The 27,641-nt window shown below is 40.5% G+C and overlaps 2 protein-coding genes across 2 annotated transcripts; one reads left to right on the plus strand and one right to left on the minus strand.

Moving 5' to 3' along the window:
- Positions 1-310: 310 nt before the first annotated feature.
- On the minus strand, positions 311-12,033 carry ACOT13 (acyl-CoA thioesterase 13). The gene is made up of 3 exons (XM_055405873.2): positions 11,797-12,033; positions 3,799-3,983; positions 311-1,687 (listed from the first exon to the last, which is right to left on the minus strand). Exons 1-3 carry the CDS (start codon positions 11,881-11,883, stop codon positions 1,483-1,485), a joined length of 477 nt encoding a protein of 158 aa, XP_055261848.1. The 5' UTR covers positions 11,884-12,033; the 3' UTR covers positions 311-1,482.
- Positions 12,034-12,052: 19 nt separating this feature from the next.
- Positions 12,053-23,877, plus strand: TDP2 (tyrosyl-DNA phosphodiesterase 2). The gene is made up of 8 exons (XM_055405870.2): positions 12,053-12,186; positions 12,291-12,486; positions 12,571-12,656; positions 16,394-16,573; positions 17,306-17,397; positions 19,104-19,222; positions 20,551-20,721; positions 22,775-23,877. Exons 2-8 carry the CDS (start codon positions 12,322-12,324, stop codon positions 23,054-23,056), a joined length of 1,095 nt encoding a protein of 364 aa, XP_055261845.1. The 5' UTR covers positions 12,053-12,186; positions 12,291-12,321; the 3' UTR covers positions 23,057-23,877.
- Positions 23,878-27,641: the final 3,764 nt, after the last annotated feature.

Here is a 27,641-nt window from a genome sequence, read left to right on the forward strand (position 1 = left end):
AAGAGTTCAGGCCAATTTTTTAAAAAAACAATGCCCTTATTTGGTATTTGAGTGATTGCCTTTGTGGTTAAATTTGGATTAGGTATCCTGGTCATTGCCCATTGTAAGTGATGTTACACCCCCTGAAGTTAATAGCCAGAAACACACTGCTCGTGTGCTGTTTATCCATGTCCCCGTTCACTGGTGAAGGTGGTGTCCTAGTTCCCAGTTTCATAGTTACTATTTTATATTTACATGTTCCAGCATTCTGTTAACAAGGAAGAGCCCTCCTGTTTCAGCCATTTATTGTTACCTAAACAGTATGGACTCATTTCTTTTCAATGCTCTATAGTTTATTTATTTGTAATTGGAAGACAATTGCTTTACAGTAGTGTGGGTTCTGCCATATATTAGCACGAGTCACCCACAGGTATACATGTCCCCTCCCTCATGAACTTCCACCTCTCACCCCTCTAGGTTATCACAGAACACTGGGTGTGAGCTCTCTGCGTCATACACTGCTATGTAATTTTCACACCTTGTTTTATTGCGCACTTCTTGACTTTCAAATACAAGCTAGGTTCATCTTGTTATTTCCCTATCCCACCCCCCAGCTCTGAAATCGGCTCTTTGTTCAAGGATCCCAAGTTACTCTTGGTGGGCAATACTAGATCTGGGTTTCCTATGTGCTCGCTGCTATTATCAAGTCTGTTCTGCCCTTACAGCAAACAGGGCTATATATATACTGAAGTGTATGTTGTATTCTAATACAGCCAAAGGATCATCAACCTTTAACTTAACTATTTCCAACTTCCAAAGGAAATTACTTCCTTTATGATCATCAGTTGTGAAAGAACCAAGACCCTGATGCAGAAACCAATTATAAATACCACAGTTGACAGAAATTTGAGAATCTGACTAAACAATCTGTGAACTTGGTCTTTCCAATACCAAGCATTAGGAGATTGAAGATCTGCATGGTCTTATCCTAGGTACTAGAAAAGGGGTAATTCTGTGCTCCCCACTACCACCACTGTAAAATACACCAATCCTGAATTGGGCTATTTATCACTAATCTGCTTTGCCTTAAACTTTACTGAGGACTGCTCACTTATTTTTCAGTGTGGCCTGTGGTTCATCTGCTTTGAAAGTCTATAATATTGGAATGGGGTTTTCCAAAAAATGTAGCATTTTAGAGCTGAGAAGGACCTACAATTTAAGGATTAATCATTAATTTGTCTTTTAGCTTGATACTAGGTTTTAGTTTTAAGGTAATGTTACCTCAAATGGCCCTGTGAGCTTTTACCTGTTTTCAAAACACTCTGAGCTAAGAATGTTTTCATCCAAGTATCACATGATTACAGACAAACTTAAGAGGCTCAAAATCAAAGACTATAGACAACCCCCCGTCCTGCATTCCACTTGACCTCTGGCATTTTCCCCAAAGACTTTCTCGGCTACTTCTAGTTGTGCTATTTTGAAAATTACATTTGTCTGTCAGGTTTACTCGGGACGCTCATTGTTGGACTTCTTCACATTGCCTTCAGATGGTCTGTTTCCCATGTGTTTGGTATGTCTGCCTTGTGCTATTAATTTTCCCGTGGCCTTGTTCGTCAGATCCACAGAAGCAAATGAAATTGATCTTCCTTCCTTCAAAACATGTGCTGTAATCAGTATGTCTTCTCCCATTTTAACAGGTGATATGTACCTTGAAAGGAAATTTAAATTTAGTTAATTTAAAAGAGAAAGTTGAGTGCATCTCGTAACAGCCTTATTTTTTCCCTAGATAGTTCAAGAATAGTATCAGTAAACTTTCTGTCCTTTGTAATTTGAATGGCAGATACTGACCCACGTTATCCCTTCTGATTCCTTACATGCACACAAGTTTGTTTTCCCATAAACGGGTTTTCAACTGCTCTCCAGCCCTGCGGCCCTTCTTTGTTTTTAGGTTTCCTACTTCATATTTATTTGGGGCTAGTGAAAGATTCCCCCAAGCTTTAATTTGCTCAACTTCTTACATGAGGTAATACTGTTTTGTTACCAATATGCCAAAGTTACTCAGCTCTAAAATGATTTAAAAACAAGGAATTAATATGAGGCCCTCTTGGATCTTAGGCAGCTCCTGATGGTGGCCAAAACTTTGGCCACACAGACTTTGAAAGGCCAAAATTATGTGCCTCAGTGCCCCAGCAGTTCTTGTTAATCTCAAAAGATCCTCTGCATTTTAATCTTGTGATTTGCTTACTGCATGCTCCTTTCCATAGTAAAGACGGATTAAACGTTGTTAGCCTAAGGAAAGATTTAGACTGAAACCTGATGACTGATATTGTTTACACTGATCTCATGTCAAATAACATTGGCTTTCCCACCCTAACTTCTGCCTCCCCTTCCAAAAAACATATCTTCTGTAGCTTAGGTGGAAAAATTGTCTTTTCCAACACATTTCAAAAGCATCAATTCTTCCAGTGCTCAGCTTGCTTTATGGTCCAACTCTCATCCATGCATGACTACTGGGAAAACCAAAGCTTTGACTAGACAGACCTTTGTCGGCAAAGTAATATCTCTGCTTTTTAGTATGCTGTCTAGGTTGGTCATAGCTTTTCTTCCAAGGAGCAAGCATCTTTTAATTTCGTGGCTGCAGTCACCATCTTCAGTGATTTTGGAGCCCAAGAAAATAAAGCCTGTCACTGTTTCCATTGTTTCCCCATCTATTTGCCATGAAGTGATGGGACTGGATGCAATGATCTTAGTTTTTAGAATGTTGAGTGTCAAGCCAGCTTTTTCACTCTCCTCTTTCATCAGGAGACTAATTCATCTACGCTTTCTGCCATAAGGGTGGTATCTGCATATCTGAGGTTACTGATATTTCTCTCAGCAATCTGATTCCAGCTTGAGCTTCATCCAGTCCAGCATTTCATATGATGTACTCTACATATAAATTAAATAAACAGGGTGACAATATACAGCCTTGATGTGCTCCTTTCCTGATTTGAAACCAGTCTGTTGTTCCATGTCCAGTTCTAACTTCCTTTTTGACCTGCATACAGATTTCTCAGGAGACAGGTGATGTGTTCTGGTATTCCCATCTCTTGAAGAATTTTCCATAGTTCATTGTGAACCACACAGTCAAAGGCTTTGGCATAGTCAATAAAGCAGAAGTAGATGTTTTTCTGGAATTGTCTAGCTTTATCTATGATCCAATGGATGTTGGCAGTTTGATCTCTTGGTTCCTCTGCCTTTTCTAAATCCAGCTTGAACATCTGGAAGTTCTCGGTCCACGTATCGTTGAAGCCTGGGCTTGGAGAATTTTGAGCATTACTTTGCTATTGTGTGAGATGAGTGCAATTGTGCAGTAGTTCGAGCATTCTTTGGCATTGCCTTTCTTTGGGATTGGGATGAAAACTGAACTTTTCCAGTCCTGTGGCCACTGCTGAGTTTTCCAGATTTGCTGGCATATTGAGTGCAGCACTTTCACAGCATCATCTTTTAGGATTTGAAATAGCTCAGCTGGAATTTCATCACTTCCACTAGCTTTGTTCACAGTGATGCTTCCTAAGGTCCACTTGACTTCCCTTTTATCATTGATTATATATTCCTGATTATATTATTATTACTAATATATACTGTACTTAGAAATCCCTTTAGTTCTAGATTCTAAAACCATGGAATGTTTTTAAGGCAAATCTGTAGCTGCACTTAAGGATGACCAGCTCAGGGCAACTCATGCTTTATTTCTGTTATAAATGTGTGTAGTCTCAGTTGTTTGAAATGAGTTATCACATTGAAAAAAGTTATTTGGGGTACAGTTTGGATACATACGTTATGTTCATATCAACACTGACTCCGGATGTACCCCTTTCTGTGCATAGCAGAGCAAGCGATGATATGACATCCACTAAGGTGGCTGTCATGCCGCCATGGAGAGTGCCAATTTTATTGGTATGCTGCTCTTCTACTTTCATCTCACAAATCACTTTCCCAGGGGCAGCAGAAACAAGAGTCACCTAAGTGTTAACAAAGAAAAAAAGAGAATTTTGAATATTTGGTGGTATTAGAAAAGCACAAACAGCTCTACCAAGAACTGTCATTGGATTAAACCAAGCCACCCCCAAAAGTTGATTCAGAAACTGAAAATCAAGTTACCAGTCTCTCTTGATAGAAATTAATTCTGGAGTAAATTGTGTTGAAATAAAAAGGAATATTTAGGGAAAAACAGTAGTTCTTAATCTCCACTACTCTGCAGAAATCAAACATTCCATCTGAGCTTTTCAGCTTTATGTACAGCAACCTGGCATCGCTCCATGTCTTCTCAGAAATTTTGCACTAACAAAGTCAGGTGGTCCTTGTGGTCTGTTAGCCCACTGTAGTTTTAATTTGGATGTTCCCTAATTACTGCACAAAGTAATTTTTAGAATGACTTCATAATGAATGGTTTAAAACAATTTTTAAAATTTTAGTATAAAAAAAGTTCAATAGAATCCAGCAAAGTTAAATTGCTGCTTTTAAGGTCCTGCCCCATTTATAGTATCATAATGAAAAAAATTACATGAAAGATAAAATGTGGAACAATGAATTTAAAATGTTAACATCAAACATCTTTAGAAAGGAAACATAAATGTGTTTCTTATATCCTATTTACTAGGAAAAAACATCATAGATAAAGTTTAGAAGTTGGAACTGAACTGTGAATGGAATGTGTTGCATCCAGTGCAGTAATTCTTGCTGTCACTAGAGGTTTTCAGACAATATGGATGGCTATGTGATGTGTCTGCTGTATCTGGGGGAGGTGGGGTGTCTCACGCATTAAACAATTCCATTCTAGACAACTGCCATTTACTGAGCACTTCCGCAAGTCAGGCACTCTGCCAGTCTTTCCATGCACTATGTAACAAGGGAGAGATGGTTTCCATTTTGTAGGAGTTTGCATTCAGACTGGTTTACTCTCAAGATCACCAAGGATATGACAGAACTGAGATTCAGGTCTACGTCTGTCCACCTCCCAGTCTCCCTTGTTGCTAACTGTAGAATCTCTAGATGTACAGTGGCGTTTTTGCTCCCACCAGGAAGGCATTTTGGAACTTCACAAACTAACTTGAGTTGTTTGCTGCTGTTTATCCCCTAGAAGGCCCTGATAGAAACAGAACCATAAAATGCAAACCATTCTAAATAATGTCATGTTTTGCTTAACAGGCAAATCAATGGAAAAGTGAATGTTAGAATGGGATCATTATCATTCAATAAATGATCTAGCCACAAGATGTCCTCATAAAAACTAATAATGCTCACCAAAGAGACCCAAGATATAAACTCACCTTCCTGGGGCATTTACTAGACTCTGAAGCACTGCAGTCTAAAGACGAACAAGATCAAATCTCTGCTCTTAAGAGGTTTCCGGTCTCTAGGAACAATACACACACACTGCAGTACAGTGAATGACGGCCAATAGGATAAATACAGGTTGCTGGAAGTTAGGATCTTATTCATCCAAGTATGTTTTCAGGGAAGAGACATTAGGAAAGGCATCCTGTGAAATTATTTGCAGACTGAAGGATGGGCAGAATTCAGACAGGTAGAGACAGTTTGAAAAAGCTAAGCAGTTCAGGAGAGCCTCATTGTCACCAAAGGTGGGTGCGTGTGTGCACGTGCATTTTCAGTCACATCTGACTTTTTGCAACCCTATGGATTGTAGCCTGCCAGGCTCCTCTGTCCATGGGATCTTCCAGGCAAGAATACTGAAGTGCGTTGCCATTTCCTTCTCCAAGTCACCAAAGGTAGTATACTGTAATTTCAAGGTACAGTATACTTAACAGAGGTCAGTTCTTAGTGTTCCATTTGATTATCTAACTTAGGCTGGGATGGCAAAAGGTAAAACAAACGTCAATTTGACCTTCCACTGCAGAATACTGATTTTAATACGGATCTTCTCCCCCCAGCTTGGTGGTGGAGATGGTTAAGAATCTGCCTGCCCAGAGGAACCAGATAACAAATTGCAAACATTCACTAGGAAACATAGAGAAAGCAAGAGAATTCCAGAAAAAACATATACTTCTGCTTCACTGACTACACTAAAGCTTTTGATTGTGTGAACGACAATAAACTGGAAAATTCTTAGACATGGGACTACCAGACCACTTCACTTGTCTCCTGAGAAACCTGTATGCAGGTCAGGCAGCAACACTTAGAACTGGACATGGAACAACAGACTGATTCAAAATTGGGAAGGGAGTACGACAAGGCTGTATATTGTCAAAAGTTTGTATGTTTTGACTCCTTCACCTTGTGTCCACCACCCACTCCTGCCTCTGGCAATCACCAACTGTTCTCTGTATCTCTGAGGTCTGTTTGTCTTTTGTTTTTCTTAGTTCTACATAAAGTGAGATCATATGAAAAAAAAAAAAAGAATCTGCCCGCAGTGCAGGAGATCCTGGTTTGATCCCTGGATTGGGAAGATCCTCTGGAGAAGGAAATGGCAACCCACTCCAGTATTCTTGCCTGGAGAATTCCATGGACAGAGGAGCCTGGCAGGCCACAAGTCCATGGGGTTGCCAAGAGTTGGACATGACTGAGCGACTAAACCTATCCACCCAACTTGAAAGGCCAAAGGCTATACTAAGATACAAAATTGGCTGAAAATGTATACTGGAATAGAGATACCCTTGCACTGGCCACTCTTGATATGGCAGAGAAATACTTTTATGTGTTACCAATTCTTTTTTTTTTTTCAGCCCTGTTGCACAGCTTGTGGGATCCTAGTTCCAACCTGGGACTGAACCCAGGCCCTCAGGAGTGAAAATAGAGTCCCAACCATTGGACCATCAGGGAATCCCTAGTGTTGCCAGTTCTTGTCTCCCTAAGTAGAATAAGTAAATCAATGGAAGATAACAATGAAGACTGATTCTTCTTTAGAATCAGAAGACTGATTCGCTACCCAACTTCCCAGAACTAAGAAACATGTCTTGTGGGGGAAGAAACCAATGGAGAACTATCTCTCTGTTGAAGAATGGGGCTGAGGGCAGGATGCTGTTTAAAAAAAAAAAAGATTTCGGTTTCAGTCAAGATACAGGCTATATGGAGCACATATATTTATTTGGTTATTAACTGTGGCTAACTCTGTGTTAGAGACCATGCTCAGAAATGTATATGCATGTCTTACAGGTGCTGAGACACTGTTAGTCCTCACAAATCTTTCAAGTAGACAGTGTTTTTGTCTTCATTGGACTCAGGTCCACTAAGTAAACCTGCCTCCCCTGAGGTACTTGAACACTGAAAGATAAAGGTAAAAATGGAGGCAGTGAGAAACTATTTTGGGGGGGCTCCAAAATCACAGCAGATGACTGCAGCCATGAAAACAGATAATTGCTCCTTAGAAGAAAAGCTATGACCAACCTAGATAGCATTTTAAAAAGCAGAGACATTACTCTGCCATCAAAGGTCTGTCTAGTCAAGGCTATGGTTTTTCCACTAGTTAAGTATGGATGTCAGAGTTGGACTCTAAAGAAAGCTGAGTGCCAAAGAATGGATGCTTTTGAACTGTGGTGCTGGAGAAGACTCTTGAGAGTCCCTTGGACTGCAAGGAGATCCAACCAGTCCATCCTAAAGGAGATCAGTCCTGAATATTCATTGGAAGGACTGATGCTGAAGCTGAAACTCCAATACTTTGGCCACCTGATGTGAAAAACTGACTCATTTGAAAAGACCCTGATGCTGGGAAATATTGAAGGCGGGAGGAGAAGGGGACGACGGAGGATGAGATGGTTGGAAGGCATCACCGACTCAATGGATGTGAGTTTGAGTGAACTCTGGGAGTTGGTGACGGACAGGGAGGCCTGGCGTGCTGCAGCCCGTGGGGTCGCGGAGTCAGACACGACTGAGCGACTGAACTGAATGACTGAGGAACCAGCGGAGACTATAAGGGAAGACCAAACCCAAGAGTTAACGAACTGATCGCCATGGGAGGCGAGCAAAGCCCTAGGGAAGAGCTCAGAGGAACTTAAATATCCCCTGAAGATTTAACCAGCTGGAGTACCATTCCACTCACGTCATTGGCAGGGTGGTGATGGTGATGAGAGATGTGCTAAGCAGGATTATAAGCAGTATTTTTCCCCAAAGGCTGGTAAATGGCGGATTTTATCCAATCATTCTAGATTGCCTACAAAGGTAGATGCTATGAAGGCCTATGTTCACAATGATCATCTTGGCAAGGTTTCTCTCGATTACAGCTCCTCTGCTGCCTTCAACCTGGAAAAGAGGGGCTAATAAGGAAAGACCTTCCTCACAACCTATAGACTGAGGACTGGGGTGATGTCTCTTCACTCCTCTAGATCTCCTCTCAAGAGAGAAAGCACAAACTTGGGGAGAATTTTTGCAGCTAATCTAGTTTGGTATGTAGAACTGGAATAGAGTCATTCCCAGGAAGGAGTGATGCCCTGCAGGAATGTAAATACGATGAGCGCATTATGATAAAATCACAAATCAAACAGCAACAAAGTAAATAATCTATTCCCTAGTCCAGGTATACCTGTTGGCATATCATGTTTATTAAACTTCAAGTAATATCACTATCCTTTTGTGGTAGAGCCAAAGCCTCAAAGTTTTTCTAGTAAGTATAAGGTCTATTCTTACTTTCCTAACCATTTCTATAGTCTTCAAAGGCTACTTACTGTTCTCAACCCTGTAAGTCCTCGGGGTTCAGTCTTAAATCCTTAATGCTTCTCTCTAGTCTGTGCTATTCCTCTTGAGACAGCTCATTCACCTATATTTTACCTCTCATTTCCACAAGGATGACGCGACACAATTTAACCTGGCTTCTGAACTGCCTGCCCTTTTTCTTTGTGTGTTGGATTTCACCTGGTATTTCCAGATCTCATTTGAGACTTCTGAGTATATACTTTCATGTGTGTTATTGTGGGCATGAGAGTTCCATTGGCAAGTAACTTAAACATGATAAGGTGAAACATGTTTCTTTACTGCAGAACTAGTTGAAAGCTTTAATATATAAAAGGGATGCAATGGCTTTATTCATATGAGGTATATAGAGTAGTCAAATTCAGAGACACTATACATAGTGGTTGGCAAGGCTGGGGAAAAAAGGGAATGAGACGTTATTGCCTAAATGGTAGAGTTCCAGGTCCGCAAGATGGAAAGGGTTCTGGAGATGGATGGTGGTGATGGTTGTACAACTATGTGAATGCAAAAATTACTACTGAATTGAATACTATGGTTAAGATGGTGAACTTTATGTTGTGTGTGTGTGTGTGTGTGTGTGTGTGTGCGCTCAGTCGTGTCCAACTCTTTGTGACCCCAAAGACTAGCCAGCCGGCTCCTCTGTCCATGGGGATTCTCCAGGGAAGAATACTGGAGTAGGTTGCCACACCCTCCTCTAGGTGATCTTCCCAACTCAGGGATCAAACCCAGGTCTCCTGCATTGCAGGCAGATTCTTTACTGTCTGAGCCACCAGGGAAGCCCCATGTGGAACCCACTTTTTTCCTCTCCTCGATGATAAATTCCTGGAGGGTGAGGAATTGTGATGAGGAGTTTGTGGTGTGTGTGTGTGCACACACTCAGTCGTGTCTAACTCTTTGAGACCCCACAAAATGTAGCCTGTCAGGCTCCTCTTGTCCATGGAATTTTCTAGGCAAGAATACTGGAATGGGGTGCCATTTCCTCCTCCAGGGGATCTTCCCAACTGAGGAATCGAACCTGCGTCTCCTGCATTGGCATGTGGATAGTTTACCACTTCGCCCCCTGGGAAGTCGATGGGTATTTCTTTATAATCTCACAGTACTTAGTTTGCTGACTGATTTAAAAGTGATCTTATAGCAAGATCAGGACTTTATTTTGAGTGTTAGTCTTTCTGTATCAGTGCTTTATAAAAGATAGGTTTTGTGGGTGTTTATAAACACTGATAAAACAGAGGTTTTTTTTTTTTTTTAAAAAGAAGACAGCCTGTATGATCTCATGCATTGACTTGACATCTATACCAGAACTAATATTCAATTTGCTTTCTTCAACAGATCATTTATAGAGGGACAGAAAGTCACCATCATTTATCAGATTCTATATGCTATCTCCAAACATCTGTCCAAAAAACAAAATCCTCTGGAATATCATCAGCCAAATTTCCCAGTGTTTTTATACTTGATTCACTGACTTTGTGGGAGTGGGTAATGGGGCAGACTTGACACAATAGTTCTGTACATCTCACTTGCTTCTTACATCCAGAAACATAATTCCTTCTAGTCTTTACAAAAGCAATGGGGTAAGAGGACAAGTGTGTCTGAGAGACCATGTACATCTTTTACTCCAGTTTAATTTTAACGGTAATCTTGCATTTTAAAATCCTGTACTTAAAAGCAAGCATTTCTTGCCTTGAAGAATCTCTGGTGTCATATTTAGATCACCAAAGGGACAATTTTTTGACATAAAATGATTTTATCAATCAAGATCTCGTAAGGCACAAAAACTACACTTCTTTTATTAAGAAAGAGACTTTAAGAATTATTAACCAGAAATTTAGAGAAAGAAATCATATGATTTGAACAGCCAACTCTAAGTCCAGTGCAAAGACATGGTTTATATGTATATATAATAAGAGTAGCAATTTATCTACTTTTGACCTGGATCAAAGCGAATGATTAAGAGCATGGTTTTAAGTCAAGTTTTCAAAATCTCAGCGCTGCTGACATTTGGACTGGACCATTCTCTGCTGTGGGGACAGGGGGAGGGAATCTGCACTGGGGATGTTTGGCAGCATCCCTTCACTCTACTCACTAGAAGCCAGCCCCACCACTCCTACCACACTCCCGCTGTAGTAATCAGAAATGTCTCAGGGCACTGCCAAATGCCCCATGGGGAGCAAATCCACCCCCAAGTGAGAACCGCCGGTCTAGATCACATTACTTTAAAACTAACAGTAAAAGAAACCATGTTCATGACTAGATTTACAGATCACTATGCATAAACCTATTTAGCCTGAACAAATCTGCCCACACGAAACATACGAAAAATCCATTTTTGATCAAATTAACACACAGAGCACCTACCATGATGCCGACCTGTGCAGTTAATATGGTAGCCGCTAGCCACCTGTCAGTAGTGAGCACTTGAAACGCAGCTAGTATGAACTGAGACGTGCTCTAAGTGTACAGTTCACACGACTTCAAAGTACAGAAAGTTAGCCCTCTTTGTATTGACTACATGTTAAAATGTTTTGTTAAACTATTTTACTAAAATTAATTTCTTTTTAATTATACAATGCTGTGATTATCAAATTATTATTATAAAACACCTCCTTCCAAAGGTGGAGGTGAAGCCCTAAAGCGGGAACTTTCCCCCACTTACCACTCCTCCCAGTTTACTTTATAAATCCCAGCCGGAAAAAAGATTTTATCAGCAACAAGCTAAGAATCCTTCGCAACTCAACCAATGAGACACCACCACAAACCCGACTCTCCTCTCCTCCAAGGAACTTGGAGTCCCCCTCTCAACTGTCTCCTATAGAAGAACAGCTGAGGACTTGCCCATGGTTAGCCTCAGTTTGCAAGTCCCAACGTGTAACTCCTTGCCATTCCTGAGATACACCCACTTTGCTGACTTATCCACTTACCTTTTCCTCTTAAAAACGGACAGATCAACGTAGGCACACCTAGCCCATACATAACTCTACTCCATCAAAGCAGTAATCATTACTACTAAGGTGAGTTTAGGGACTCAATCCAAAAGAATCTAGCCAGAGACAACTTATCCAGCGTTCACCCACGAACCAAGCAGGGCGCTTTCTTTCCCTTCGTCAGAAACCGCGCTTTCGCCTCTAATACCTTTTCCAGGTTTCTATCGAAATTGTTAAGTTTGCCTGAGTGCTTTAGCCACTCCAGCAGAGTCTTTGCCTTCTTCGCCCAGACCATCGTGGACCGTTCGCCGGCTCCCAGGCTCCACTGAGTCTTGGAAGAGCAGGGGAGCCCCGAAGTTCGCAAAAGGTCAAGGACACAGAGGGTCAATAGCCTTCTGGACCCAAAGAGCGTTCCAGGCCCGCCGTCGAGCGCCCCCGCCGCAACTGTCCCTCGCCCCGGCAGCTGGCGCTCTGACGTCTAGCACCGCGTCACTGACGTCCCGCCCCGCGTTGTGACGGCGCACGCATGCGCCCTCGCCAGCCGGGGGGGAGGGGGCCGCCTTTCTTGCTGCGCAGGCGCTCTACCGTCTTCCGAGAGGTGAGCGTGATTCCCCGCGGGTGGTTGACGGGCCAGCACCGCGGGCGCCTGTGCAGAGCTTGGCGCCTGACCGTCCCCGTCCCCCACCCAAAACTCCGGGCCAGGTTCAAGGTGCAGTGAACGTGCGGGGAACCCATGGAGCGAAACAGCAGTCCGGAGGCTGGGCCGGAGGCGGAGCTGGAGGAGGGCGAGCCTGAGGTGAAGAAGCGCAGACTCCTGTGTGCGGAGTTTGCTTCGGTCGCCAGTTGTGACGCCGCTGTGGCTCAGTGCTACCTGGCCGAGAACGACTGGGAGATGGAAGTAAGCTTTCGCTGCTTCTCTCTTGCCGGCTCTTCACTTTGGTGATGCAGGCGTACGTCCCATCCCTCTGTCTTTGTTTTGCAGAGAGCGCTGAACTCCTACTTCGAGCCGGCCGTGGAGGAGAGCGCTTCGGAAAGCCGTCCCGAGTCCCCCTCTGAGGCCGAGTCCTAGTGAGTGACGACGGGCCCGACACCCGTTCGGGCGGAGGCAGGCGGGTACCCGGTTGCGTTGGGCATCCCGGACCTGCCGTCGAGTTAGGCGGCGGGTCTGAGTAGCCGGAGAAGGAGGGTTGGTGTGGATGAGAGCTGCCCCAGCAGCGGGGCTCACGCTTCTCCCGGGAAGTCCAGGCTGTGCCACTTCGGATGTACTTTGGAGTCCGAGGGAGAAATATCAGAAATGTAATTCTTTACTCCAGGTGTAGGGAATACGTAAGCGAGCGTTTCGAAACGGATGAGACACAAAACCCTCCACTGAAGAAGGGTAACTTGGAATTCTCCTTGCTTCCTATTGATGTTTGTTTACTCTCTACTGGCCGGCCAGGGTAATGGTTTTTATAAAGTGCACATCGCCCCTGTTATTCCAGTGCTCCCTCTCCAATTCCTGCGCTTCTGCTCTTAAAGTCCGTATGCCTTACACGTTTCCCCACGGTTTGACCACTGCTTGTCTTTCTGGGCTCGTCTCCTGTCACGCTGTCTTTCCTACCCCACAAAACTTCCAGTCATGTCAGTCAGTCAGTTCAGTCGCTCAGTGGTGTCCAACTCTTTGCGACCCCATGGACTGCAGCACACCAGGCCTCCCTGTCCATCACCATCTCCCGGAGCTTATTCAAACTCATGTCCGTCCAGTCGGTGATGTCATCCAACCATCTCACCCTCTGTCGTCCCCTTCTTCTCTTGCCTTCAATCTTTCCTAATGTCAGAGTCTTTTCCAGTGAATCATTTCTTCTTATCAGGTGGCCAAAGTATTGGAGGTTCAGCTTCAGCATCAGTCCTGCCAATGAATATTCAGCAGCGATTTCCTTTAGGATTAACTGGCTGGATCTCATTACAGTCCAAGGGACTCTCAAGAGTCTTCTCCAACACCGCAGTTCAATTCAGTCAGTTCTTTGGTGCTCAATTTTCTTTATAGTCCAGCTCTCTCATGTATACATGACTACTGGAAAAACTATAGCTTTGACTAGACAGACCTTTGTCAGCAAAGTAATGTCTCTGCATTTTAATATGCTGTTTAGGTTGGTTATAGCTTTTCTTCCAAGGGGCAAGCGTCTTTTAATTTCGTGACTGCAGTCACCATCTGCTGTGATTTTGGAGCCCAAGAAAATAAAGTCTGTCACTTTGTAACAATGTTCCATTGTTTCCCCATCTATTTGCCATGAAGTGATGGGACTGGATGCTATAGTCTTAGTTTTTTGAATGTTGAGTTTTAAGCCAGCTTTTTCACTCTCCTCTTTCACTTTCATCAAGAGGCCCTTCGGTTCCTCTTCACTTTCTGCCATAAGGGTAGTGTCATCTGAGGTTATTGATATTTCTCCCGACAATCTTGATTCCAGCTTGTGCTTCTTCCAGCCCAGTGTTCTCATGATGTACTCTGCATATAAGTTAAATAAGCAGGGTGACAATATACAGCCTTGACATGCTCCTTTCCCAATTTGGAACCAGTCTGTTTTTCCATGTCCAGTTCTCACTATTGCTTCCTGACCTGCATACAGATTTCTCAAGAGGCAGGTCAGGTGGTCTGGTATTCCCATCTCTTGAAGAATTTCCCACGGTTTGTTGTGATCCACACAGTCAAAGGCTTTGGCGTAGTCAATAAAACAGAAGTAGATGTTTTTCTGAAATTCTCTAGCTTTTTCTATGATCCAACAGATGGTGGCAATTTGATCTCTGATTTCTCTGCCTTTTCTAAGTCCAGCTTGAACATCTGGAAGTTCATAGTTCACTTACTGTTGAAGCCTGGCTTGGAGAATTTTGAACATTGCTATCGTGTGAGATGAGTGCAGTTGTGCGATAGTTTGAGCATTCTTTGGCGTTGCCCTTCTTTGGGATTGGGATGAAAACTGACCTTTTCCAGTCCTGTGGTCACTGCTGAGTTTTCCAGATTTGCTGGCATGTTGAGTGCAGCACTTTCACAGCATCATCTTTTAGGATTTGAAATAGGTCAACTGGAATTCCATCTCCTCAACTAGCTTTGTTCATAGTGATGCTTCCTAAGGCCCACTTGACTTCACGTTCTAGACATGTCAAACTTTTCTTTTCTCCAGTGGGTCCTTTTTTCCTTGCCTTGAGGCTCTTATAAAGATATTTATCTCCTCTGCCTAGAACCTTTTTCTTCCTCCTTTGTTGCTTTTCTTATAATTGTAGTAGGATATATATGTATGTCCTTATCTTTAGGTGTGTGTGTTTGCTCACTCACTCGTGTCCAACTCTTTTTGACCCCATGGACTGTAGCCCGCTGGGCTTCTCCAGGCAAGAATAGGGAGTGGGTTGCCATATCCTTCTCCAGGGGATCAGTGCATTCACAATACTTATGCAAATGTTTCTGAATAACAAGTAAAGCAAGTAAATGTTAAATACGTAAAATATTAACATTTATTTGTATGAATGGTGAGTAGAATTCTTTTTACTGTTTTCTGAAAGTCTGAAATTATTTCCAAAGGAAGTTTATAGTTGACTTACAGTGATGAGCATTTTGCAGTGTATACAAACATTGAATCATTATATTATATACCTGAAATGTATAATGTTTTATATATATTATACAATGTGACACAGAAGTGATAGGGTGTTCTCCTCACTGCATTAGATCAGGAGGCACCTTATATGGATTTGTCCCCAATACTGGTTAATTATATTTCAATTAAAAATAATGGGGGGGGAGTTCCCTGGTGGTCCAGTGGTTAAGACTTGGAGCTTTTACCGCTGTTGCTGGGGTTCAGTCCTTAATTGGGGAACTAAGATCCTGCCAGCTGCGTGGCAAGGCCATAAAATAAAGAACAATTTTCTAAAAGAAGTTAAAATACTGGCATTAAATATATTAAAATTATAAATACAAAACCCTAGTTCTTAAATTTGTGTATATTTTATAAATGTTTAGGAGTCACCTTTTAGCAGTGTTTGTCCCTCCACTCAAATGTCCAGGCCTTGATGGGGGAGTTGGAGGCAGGCAGGCCTGAGGACTGGAACCCACACATGTGGTCTTTCCAGCGTGGCAGTCACAGAGCAGTCAGACTGCTCATGTGAGAGCTCAAGGTTCTTGGACAGAGGTTCCAAAAGACTGGAATGAAAACTGCAAGGCTTCTAATGGACAAGCCTCAGAAACCCCAGAGTATCCTTTTCACTGTGTTCTGTTGATCAAGTTAAGTCACTGAAGCCCAGATTCAAGGAGAAGGGTGTTCATTGGACTTCACCTCTCAGTGAGGCGAATAACAGAATTGTAGCCATTCTTTATCTGGCACAGTGAAACCATATTTCAAGTATGATTTAAAAATGAATCCAAATAAATGTGGAAATCTTACGTACTCAATCTAATTTGGGGTTGTAGTCTATAAAGTTGTTTTAATGACCTATATCATTGAGGTGATATCAAGTTGGTTCTAAGTGAGCAGACTTTTGCATAACACAGAATCTAGTTTTCTGTAGTCATCAGACTCTTGGTCTTCTATAGGCAGATAGTTTTAGAACTCTTAAAATGTACTTACCCCCTGCCCAACTTCGCAACAAGGAAGACTAAGAATAAATGTGAAATCCAAAATTGATCATGAATTGCAATAAAAATAACTTACATACAACTTCAGTAAGAGAATTTTACTTACCTGTAAAATGAGGGCTACGAAGATTTGAAAAATGATTTTTAAGTTCATCAGTTTCTAGATTATTTGCAGAGTTGTGTTTCATTCTGCTCTTGCCAGTGTTGACCTAACCAAGGAAGAAACAAATGATTCCGTTAGTTCTAAAACCAGCACATCTGAAGATAAAAGTGTTCAGCAAGAAGATGGCAGTGTATTCTCTTTCATTACCTGGAATATTGATGGATTGGACATGAACAATCTGCTAGAGAGGGCTCGAGGGGTGTGTTCCTATTTAGCTTTGTAAGTATTATTATATCTGTTTCATGATAGTGTGATAATGTGTCTTACCTGCCTACAAGGAGGGTAGTAGATCAAGGTTATGGGCTTTGCAGTCGGTCCTGACTTCAGAGTCCAGCTCTCAGAGGAAATACCAGAAAGAAGCAGGAGTGACTGCCTCTGGGAGCAGGACTGTGGGTTGGGATTCTGAGGGAACACTAACTTTTGTTTGAAGCCTACTGGTACTGTTTTACTTACTAAACTTGTTATATAATTATTACTGTGAAAAGAAAATTGCCAGTGTGATCCATATCTGCCACACACAGGCTCTGTGACCTTGTGGAACCACTTGAGAGCCACTTCAATTCTCTGGAGCTCGGAGTTGCATTTTCTTCATCATGGATAATAACTGTTTCAAGAGGACAGAAAGAGACAACACTTCAGGCATCTATTAGAGTATAAGACAATTGGAAGCTCTTAATATTACTGGGTGTCTACTGTCAGTGATTCCAGTTCTTCTGACTTAAAAGGGGTGTCATATATATGTTTTTTTATTTGATCTTTACAGTATTATATGTTAAGTGGCACAGATCTTTCTCATTTTATAGTTATCAAAGATCAATGTAAACATCAAATAGTAGGTGTCCTAGAGGACTATAATTTTTGTTTCTTTTATGCTGTGGTATTTTCCAAATAGGTAGCTTGCAAATGAAATGGTATACCTGGTACTTATCATGAATTGATGTGTTTAATTAGGTACAGCCCTGATGTGATATTTCTACAGGAAGTTATTCCCCCATATTATGCCTACCTAAAGAAGAAAGCAAGTAGTTACGAGATTATTACAGGTAATAATTTTTCTGTTATTTAACTTGTCTTTTTTTTTTTTTAAAAAAACAAGGAGAGAGATAAATCAAAGTTAAACAGTTGGAACATAGAGGGAAAAAAGCACAAATAAAGTAAGCTTGAGAAAAAGAAGTCACACTCTCTGATACTAAAAAAATCTTAAGAGAAGATGTTATGTATGTGAAGAAGTGGTTAAAATGGATGATTTTTCAGAAAAATGTAAATTGCCAAAATTTAAGGCATGGATTAGCTTTTTGGTGAAATCAAATTGTTAGAAAATGTTCAAGTGTGATGATCGCATTGTGGTTATGTTTTTCAAAGAGTCTTTACCAGTTTCTTTATTTTTGTTCTTTTTCTACCTTTTTGCTCTTAATATTTTAGGACTTTTCATCTATTGTGTTATTAAGTGCATTTAGTGTTCCAGTTTGGCTTCATTTCATGATTTTTGGCTAAATCTCATGTTTTCTTTGACTTTCACTTTTGCCTAGAGTATGATTTCAGTTCTGATTTACTTTTTAATCCAGAATTGCTGAAGAGAGAATCCTCTTTGTCTTTCTGTCTGTCTCTTTGTGGGACAGCTTTTTTGCATCTCTTGGGGCTTCCTCTTGCCTGTCTTCTGTTTTCTTGTTTTCTGAATCCCACGCTTTGTCCCTTCTTGCTTTTCTTCCTCATTTTTTTGGAGCACATTCCCCTAGTGACTTTCTAAGAAGTAGCAGAGGGGGAGTGAAGTGCTTGAATCCCATCCTGTTTGCATGTGCCAGTGTTTTATCCTCAGAGTTCCTTGATAGTTTAGCTGGACATCAATTTCTAGGTAGAAAGTCATTTTCCTGAAGAATTTTGAAAGCCTGATTTCAGTATTTTCTGCTTTCCATTATTGATGATCTTAAGTCTGATACCATTCTAATTCCTGTTCAGGAAACTCTGAGCCTCTTCTTTCTAAAGCCAGTGTATTTTTCATTTATTATGCTTAACACTTGGTAGGACCTTTCAATCTGGAGGTTCATAACCTTCGGTTCTAGAAAATTCTTTTTTCTCTTTCTCCTTTCCTCCTTCTGTCCCCTCCTCCTTTGCTCCTGCCACCTTGCCCACCTGCTGTCTTTCTAGTCTGCTTCCCTCCTCCCTGCCCCTCCCTCTCCAGTTCTTCCTCCCTTCTCTCCCTTTTCTTCTTTTCCCGCTTTCCCTCCGTTCTGATAAACCAGTCAGCCCTTCTGCGTCTGCTTTGCTCTCTGAAAAACTTGGAAGCTTTTATTCACTGCCTCTCTACTTCTGTTCTCTTTTCTTCTTGCAAGATTTTACTTTCTAAATTTTTTATTCACTTACTGTGATTTTTCTGGTGCTTTCAGAGTTAAAAGTAACTTCATATTAAGTTGCTTCAATCTGTCTCATACTCTTGCCTTTCAAAAGTTTTTCAAATTTTTATATTTGATATTAGCACTGTTAACTGTTTGGGGCATCTGTGTAAATTCATTTTTATTTTTGTATTTCTTCCATATTTCCAGCTACATTTTTGTATTTCTTCCATATTTTAATTATGTCGGGACTTGGTTGGCCATCTTCAACTATTCTGAAGTAATAGTTTACTCTTAAGATGTAGATCCATTTAAATTCTGTACCTGTTTGTTAAAATAGGATTTTCAGTAGGGGAACTTGGGGTAAACTGAAAATACCCGACCTCTCAGCCTACATTCTTTTCCACAAACACTTGAAGGTCATGAAGAAGGATATTTCACAGCTATAATGTTGAAGAAATCGAGAGTGAAGTTTAAAAGCCAAGAAATTATTCCTTTTCCAAATACGCAAATGATGAGAAACCTTTTGTGTGTGCATGTAAGTAATTTTTTTTAAATTGACTTAAAAAGAAGAATGGACTAATTTTTTCATAGCTCCCTGATGTCTTTAAAAAAAATAAAACATTGTATTTAGAGAAATATTTACTCCTCACTTACAGGTTCTTTTAAATAGTCTTAAAGAACTTTATAAATTAAATTTTTAGACACATTTAAAATATAGACAGATTTGTAAAAATAAGATCCTTGATTCATTAGATATTTTCTTAATATATGAGTTTGCTAACATTCCACATTTGCTTTCCAGTTTTTTTTTTTTTTTAATTAAATGCACTGTAATTGGTACTGTGTTGCATTTTGTGAGTCTTTCAAAAATTAGTCAGATAGGTCTTGCTCTCATAGAATTCCTATATTAGCAGGGGAGAGATTATATGTCTAGTAACTAAAATAAAGGAAAGGCATAAATGCTGTAGGAGAGGTGTAATCATGTGCCTGGAAAGCTTCGAGAAAGAAGAGATGCACTTAGCTGCATTGTTTAGTGATAGTTTCATGATGAAAGTTGTATTTGAATTGGGCCCTGAAAAATATGTAAAATATAGACATTAAGAACAGTGCTGGTGGCAGAACCACCATGAGCAAACTTGTGCAAATTGCAAATAGCAGGGTATGTTTATATGAAAGAGGGCATGTATAGCTCGAAATGAGCGTTCTATTAAGTTGAGTGTAGAGGGTACAAAGAGGGGTAGTGTGACGAGAGGCTAGTAAAGTTAAGTTGGATCCAGATTATAAGACATCATGAATGCCCAGTATAAAAGAATTTGGACTTGACTCTGCAGGCAATTAGTTGAAATATTGACAGATCTTACATTGTTGGTATCTTCATTGCAAATGGTAAGTGATTCTCATTCATTCATTCATCATTCAACTGATATTATTTGGAATTACCTATGTGCCAGGCTCTCGATATTATAGTAGAAAATAAAAGAGCCTTCTTTGCTTTGAAATGATTCAACAGCTTTGTAGGAGAGAGGTAATTGTGCTGCAGTTTAATCTGCAGGACCTTATGAACAGTCTACAGTGTTCTGCAGGAGGATAGAAGAGGGAGCCACTGAGACCTGGGACATTGGGAAAGGCCCCACAGTGAAGTGGACATTGGGGTTAGGTCTTGAAGTGTTAGTGGGTACTTGCTCAGTATTCTCTGGGAGTCTTCTTTGACCTTTTAGAGATAAGCCTAGTGCTGATGATACAGTTTCACTTTAATAAATATTAATATATAGCCAATCAATTATATAATTACTGATTCTGTTAACAAAGTTCAGTGTTAACAGTGGGTCATTTTTCCAACTCTCATCATTTGTCTTGTTGCAGGTGAGTGTGTCAGGAAATGAACTTTGCCTTATGACTTCTCATTTGGAAAGCACCAGAGGGCACGCTAAGGAACGAATGAATCAGTTGAAAATGGTTTTAGAGAAAATGCAAGAGGTTCCAGGATCAGCTACAGTTATATTTGCTGGAGATACAAATCTCAGGGATCAAGAAGTGAGTGATGAAGTCACTTCAGTGTTTATGGGCAGTTTATTGCTGTGAAAATTCATTTAGATTTCTTGTGTTTTTGGTGTTTTGTTTTTTTTAAATTTTGTTCATGGCTGCACTGGATCTTCGTTGTGGCATGTGGGGTCTTTAGTTGCACAATGCGAACTCTTAGTTGAGGCCTGTGGGATCTAGTTCCCTGACCAGGGATCATACAGGGGCCTCCTGCATTGGGAGAGCAGAGTCTTAGCCACTGGACCACCAGGGAAAGTCCCCTAGGTTTCTTTTGACTAAAGCTATTAAAACTAGGACCTTCATTTGTTCATTATTTGTAAGTGGCCTTGCAGATGCAGTTCAGTGAATAATTATTACTTGCCTCATGCAAAGAGTTGACTCACTGGAAAAGACTCTGATGCTGGGAGGGATTGGGAGCAGGAGAAGGGGACGACAGAGAATGAGATGGCTGGATGGCATCACCAACTCAATGAACATGAGTTTGAGTGAACTCCGGGAGTTGGTGATGGACAGGGAGGCCTGGCGTGCTGTGATTCATGGGGTCACAAAGAGTCGGACACGACTGAGCAACTGAACTGAACTTGCCTTGCAAAGGGAAAGTAGAGGCAGAAGAGGCTGTTACATTATTAGTGAAATATATATATATATTGCATATGAAAAGGAAAACACAAACTTTTAATATTGATTAAATTTTAATATTTTAATATTGATTAAAACAAGGGGTGTAGAGAAAATATTAGAAGTGTTTAGCGAAGGTCGCTTTATTTTCAGTTTCTCTAGTTGCAACGTGAGAAGAACAAAGATTTGACCGGCCTAGTTTTCCCTAACTCTTCCTACTGAGATTGTCTTCTTACAACCTTTTTTCTAACCTTCATGACATTGGATTTGGCAGTGATTTCTTAGATATGATACCAAAAGCATGGAGAACAAAAGAAAAAATAGATAAGGTAGACTTAATCAGAATTAACTTTTGTGCATTAAAGGATATTATCAGTGGAGTGAAAGGCAACCCATGGAATGGTAGAAAATATTTCCAAGTCATATATCTGATGAGTGGTTGATATTCAAAATATACAAAGACCTCCTACAGTTAAAAAAAAAAAAAACCTCATTAAAAAATGGGTAAAACACACAAGGAATTCTACTCAATGTTATGTGGCAGCCTGGATGGGAGGTGAGTTTGGGGAATATGGATACATGTATATGTATGGCTGAATCCCGTCTCTCTTCACCTGAAACTATCACATTGTTAATTGGCCATATCCCAATACAAAATAAAAAGTTAAAAAGGCAAAAGATTAAGATGTTTCTCGAAAGAAGACATACAAATGGCCAATAAGTACTTGAAAAATTGTTTAATATCATTGATCATGAGAAAAATGCAAATCAAAACCGTGATGAGACACTTCATAGTTATTAGCATGACTATTATTAAAAAAAAAACACAGAAAATAACAAGTGTTGGCAGAAATGTGGAGAAATTGGAACCCTATGCCATAGAACTGTAGTGTTAAATTCATAAATTTTATGTATACTTTATCACAATAAAGGTTTCTTTTAAACCCTAGAGTGAATGGGAGGAAAAGTTAATGCTGTTAGTAAATTTCAAATAAAACTGCAGGTATTTGACATTATTAGATCATATAAAATGGTATACGTCTAAATTTATAGTTTAGAGTAACAGTTTTGCCTTCTCTACACTTATGTTCATTTTTTAAAAACTACTAATAACAATAACTGAGGCCATGGGTTTTCAGTCTTCTGGGTTTTATCTGATACCCAAAATTAGGAATCTATTTATGTCAGGAGAGAAAGGGTAAATTTCAGACCTCTATGGCTCTCCTGATATCTTTATATTACCTACTTATTATCATGCAGTAAAATACTTCTATAAAATATCTTGTTGTACCCAGTTTTGCATTTGTCCATCAACAAATAATCTGTGGCATTCTGACTGGAAAAATTGTACTTAGATGCAGTCATGATAAAGACCTTTTTAATTTAAGGTAAAAAAGACTGAAAAGAGTTCTTTCTTTTTTTTTTTCAGGTTACCAAATGTGGTGGTTTACCCAACAACATTTTGGATGTCTGGGAGTTTTTGGGCAAACCTAAGCATTGCCAGTATACATGGGATACACAAATGAACTCTAATCTTGGAATAGCTGCTACTTGTAAGCTTCGTTTTGATCGAATATTTTTTAGAGCCTCAGCAGAAGGTGGCCATATTATTCCCCAAAGTTTGGACCTGCTTGGGCTGGAAAAACTGGACTGTGGTAGATTTCCCAGTGATCACTGGGGTCTTCTGTGCAACTTAGATGTAATATTGTGAACTGCTTTTCAAATACGAGTTTTAAATGTTTGAAGCGATTTTGTTCTGTGATTATAGTTTTAATTATAATTTCTCTCTGTCCTGGAAAGGTAGTTTAACAAGGAGGAATTATAAACTGGATCATTGTAACAGAAGGAAAAACTGCTGTGATTTTATTCTGAGGATTGTGTCCTCAGGTTTCAGAACTAAATCTTAATGTTCATTTAAACTAACGTATACCTGTGTTGAAAACATGAGGCCTCTTAATGCAAGGTCACAATGGCTACCAGAGCTTTTAATAGTGCTAGTAGCTGCTGGCTGGATTTCAGGCAGGGCCACATTTTGTCTGTGGACTAGCCTTTATATTAGATTTATTTTTTAAATCGGGTACCAAAATAGTTATATTTTAAATAAGTCTTCAAAAAAAAAAAGTTCCAGAGTCCTTGGGATTGGATCTTTTAATACTATTTCATAAATCCAGATAATCTGATCGTTATCATCCATCGGATTTTTTGTCAGTTAACAGTGCCTAATTGGTAAGCTAGAAATGAACTCATGATTTAAAATTCCTTAACTTTAAAAAATTTGTGTTTATAGTTATGTTGCCGAACAGAGGCAAAGTTAGGCTTGATAATGATTAAAGTCAGTTTTCCAGAGACATTGGGCTTTTTTCCTAAGAGAAAAATGTGTAAAGAGAAACAGACATTTAGTTTTACTGCTTGTAAAACTGAGTTTTTTTTCAGGAGGTGAGTAAGGAACACTTCTACATGTGCTTTGAGGAAACTTTTTAAAAAATTTTCCCCCGAGAGTATACTCTAAATAAAGAATTTTGCTTGTTTGTAGTTTGTTTTAACGTGCTTTTGTGCTCATGATGGGATTGAAATCATTACCTGCTTCCTGTCTCTGGCTCCACAGCTACTGAAGCTTCCCCTTTGTGTGGAGGAAAACAGGTTTCTACTTTCCTTCTCACTCTGCCAAGTGTTACCAAGAGTATATTGACTTCCTCAGTATACAGAAAGGAAAACGGGTGGTAAATAACTGGAATGAGAAGTGGCAGAACCTTGTTTTCATCAAGAGTGTCAAAATTAACAACCAAAACACCTTAAAAAAGACAAACTGAATTTATACATATGGTTTGTCATAATGGAAAAGAGTTTTATATGTTAATCATTTAAGAAAACGAAAATTAATGCTAATCTTTTAGCATATATTATGGAAGCTATAGTTCATTTTTGTGGGAAAAGGATGTTTGGGGCACAAACTGCTTATTCACTTGAAAGAAGAATTAGAAGAACTCTACTACACTTCATATTACCAAAAAAAAAAAATCTGGATAAGTGACAGGCTAAATATTAAAAAAATGTAGTACTGTGTATTAGATTAAATAATTACCAAATTGTTTTAAAAAGGAGTATCATTTACCATCACTTCACGGGAAATAGATGGAAAAACAGTGGAAACAGTGTCAGACTTTATTTTTTTGGGCTCCAAAATCACTGCAGATGGTGATTGCAGCCATGAAATTAAAAGACGCTTGCTCCTTGGAAGGAAAGTTATGACCAACCTTGATAGTATATTAAAAAGCAGAGACATTACTTTGCCAACCAAGGTCCGTCTAGTCAAGGCAATGGTTTTTCCCGTGGTCATGTATGGATATGAGAGTTGGACTGTGAAGAAAGCTGATTGCCGAAGAATCGATGCTTTTGAACTGTGGTGTTGGAGAAGACTCTTGAGAGTCCCTTATACTGCAAGGAGATCCAACCAGTCCATTCTAAAGGAGATCAATCCTGGGTGTTCATTGGAGGGACTGATGCTAAAGCTGAAACTGCAATACTTCGGCCACCTCATGCGATGAGTTGACTCACTGGAAAAGACTCTGATGCTGGGAAAGGTTGGGGGTGGGAGGAGAAGGGGATGACGGAGAATGAGATGGCTGGATGGCATCACCGACTCTGTGGACGTGAGTTTGAGTGTACTCTGGGAGTTGGTGATGGACAGGGAGGCCTGGCGTGCTGTGATTCATGGTGTCGCGGAGAGTCGGACACGACTGAGCGACTGAACTGAACTGAACTGATCATTTCCTTCATATGACTCAGCGTCCAAGTTAAATACCTTCCCATTTACTGCTTATAGTGACAAAATCTAAGAAACGAGTTAGAAGTGAATAAGAATGATAAAACTACTTTTCATCTGCTTTCCATAGGCAATAGTTGTTAATGCAAGAATAAAGACACTACTACTCAGTATCTTTTTTTAATATTTATTTTTAATTGATGGTTGGTTTACAGTATTGGTTTGATTTCTGTCATACAACAACATGAATTAACCATAGGTGTACATATGTCCCCTCCCTCTTGAATCTCCCTCCCACCTCCTGCCCTTTCCCACCCTTCTAGGTTATTACAGAGCCCCTGTTTGAGTTTGAGGTTTTACTTTGAATCTCAGGTTTTCTCAGTATAGTAGCTTTGTGTACCTTATTTCCGGTCTTGTTGAAATTCCAACTCAGAATCTTATGTATCAATATGGTGAGCAGCATCTTTGCCACTGATATGGAACGTACTTGAATCATGCTAGACCTGTTTCTCCCACCTTCAAAGAAGTGTACGTCCTTGTCTTTTATTGTGCAGTTCAGTTAAGAACAAATGTCCCAACCAACAGCATATAAAGATCAGATAAAGTCTGGAAAGATGTACTAAAAATACATCATTTTATCTTTAGTATTTATGATAGGGTCTGGCATGTAGCAGGAGCTCAATAAATGCTGAAAAGAAATGACAGTGGCTTCTCATTTGTGTCTTAGAGAGGCAGCTAATATTTTCATAATTCAGTATGAAAATAGATATTATATGTATTGTGAAGTGAAGCTGCTCAGTTGTGTCCAACCCTTTGCCACCCCATGAACTGTAGCCTACCAGGCTCCTCCATTCATGGGATTTTCCAGGCAAGAGTACTGGAGTGGGTTGCCATTTCCTTCTCCAGGGCATCTTCCTGATCCAGGGATTGAACCCAGGTCTCCCACATTGCAGGCAGATGCTTTACTGACTGAGCCACCCGGGAAGTTCACCGATTATATGTATTACATATATCAAAATAGATATTCATTATAATGACTCTGAGTTTAAAAGTCTAGGCTAAACTTACATGTATATGTAAGCATATATATATATATGTAAAGATTTTTAAGCCCATGTATTAATTACTTAATTTTTATTTAGAGACTCCTGGGGAACAGCCTTATTGTCTGAATACATCAGATTTCTTGACGTGGGGAGAAAGGGCATTTGGGGGTACAGTGGAATGCCACTGTAAGAAGAGAAAGGACAGTGTCTTGTAAGCTTTGGGTTTCCTTTGAAGGAGGGTCTTGGAATCAGAGATTGGTCCTGTTGGGTTACTTTTTTTCAGAGGCAGGTTGGGAGAAGCAGGGATTAACTATGGATTGGGCACTGTCACGAGGGAAGGAGAATTCAGCAATGGGGTATCACTGGTTACTAATGGAAATAGCGAAGCAAAGGGGGGCGGCTGGTAGGAAAGCAGTCATTGTAAGGGGAGGTTATCATGTCATTTTACTGCTATTGCATGACTTTGGGAGAAATATTTCCTGTTAATTTCACTTCTGGGTTAATCTATACCTGTCCTCCCAGTCTGATCAACTGGTGTTTCCACTCCTTCAGTCCTGAATAGTTTTTGTCCTTTGTGCAGTCCTCAGATCCCCACAGTCATCTTACACAAGTGCTATTACCATCTCTATTTTATAATTGACAAGATAGGTTTAGCAAGTAACTCATTCAAGGCTCCGCCATAGCCAGGGCATAGCCTAGAAGGGGATGGTTCATCAAACACTACTCGGGACTGAAAGAGTGGAAATACCAGTTGATCAGGCTGGGAGGACAGGTACAGATTAATCCAGAAGCGAAATTAACAGGAAATATTTCTCCCAAAGTCATTGCTTCCAATAAGCACTGCTCTAAACTTAATAGTCATGGGCATGTACAAGGAAGCCCTCAGCAGTGCCCTGGCTTTCTTTTCGGTCCTATATTCCCATACCTCGATGTGTGCATCTTTCTTACAAGGAAACTATAAATGCAAGGGAGAATCTTACACAGGGGTTTTCTATTGTTCAAATGATCACCTTCCCGTAATGCAATACTTCTATCTAACACCGGTTTCCATCCTTGTTTTAGAAAGCAACACGTGCTCAAAATTCGTGGTAAGCCTAAAGAGGCTCCTGCCGGAGGAGTAGGATGTGTGCATCTGGGGTGACTTTGCTTTGGGGGAGACATTTGCAAAGGGTCTTCGACCCAAGTACTGTGCTCACACCTCATTTGAACCTGGCCCGGGTATTTGGAAGAGGTACTCATCCCCTCAGGCTGTTTAGGACCAAGGTGGCCTGAGGTTGGTGAAGGAAAGGTGGAGCAATGCAGGCCACCCTGCTGCCCGAAAGCCTTCTGCTTGGTCCCCTGATGGGTGGGGGTCCGGGTAGCTTGCGTACCCATCTTTAGAGCACGAGCTGGGAGCCAAGAGCTGGGTAAGGACTGCTGCCCTCCCATCCCTGGGGGCAGGTGTGCGCGTGCGCGCGCGTCGCCGTGGTAACCACGCAGCAGAAAGG

This window comes from Moschus berezovskii, chromosome 23 (assembly GCF_049115385.1).
Source record: "Moschus berezovskii isolate FMDL1 chromosome 23, NW_MosBer_1.0, whole genome shotgun sequence".
Lineage (NCBI taxonomy): Eukaryota > Metazoa > Chordata > Mammalia > Artiodactyla > Moschidae > Moschus > Moschus berezovskii.

Bases quoted from the DNA above. Each gene is read 5' to 3' on its own strand.
- ACOT13 (XM_055405873.2), bottom strand. From the start codon at position 11,883: ATGGTCTGGGCGAAGAAGGCAAAGACTCTGCTGGAGTGGCTAAAGCAC. The intron at 3,984-11,796 runs GTATTAGAGGCG...GTTAACACTTAG, and splicing joins TCGATAGAAACCTGGAAAAG to GTGACTCTTGTTTCTGCTGC. The intron at 1,688-3,798 runs GTATGTATCCAA...TTTCCTTTCAAG, and splicing joins AGTGTTGATATGAACATAAC to GTACATATCACCTGTTAAAA.
- TDP2 (XM_055405870.2), top strand. From the start codon at position 12,322: ATGGAGCGAAACAGCAGTCCGGAGGCTGGGCCGGAGGCGGAGCTGGAG. The intron at 12,487-12,570 runs GTAAGCTTTCGC...TTTGTTTTGCAG, and splicing joins AGAACGACTGGGAGATGGAA to AGAGCGCTGAACTCCTACTT. The intron at 16,574-17,305 runs GTAAGTATTATT...GTGTTTAATTAG, and splicing joins GTGTGTTCCTATTTAGCTTT to GTACAGCCCTGATGTGATAT.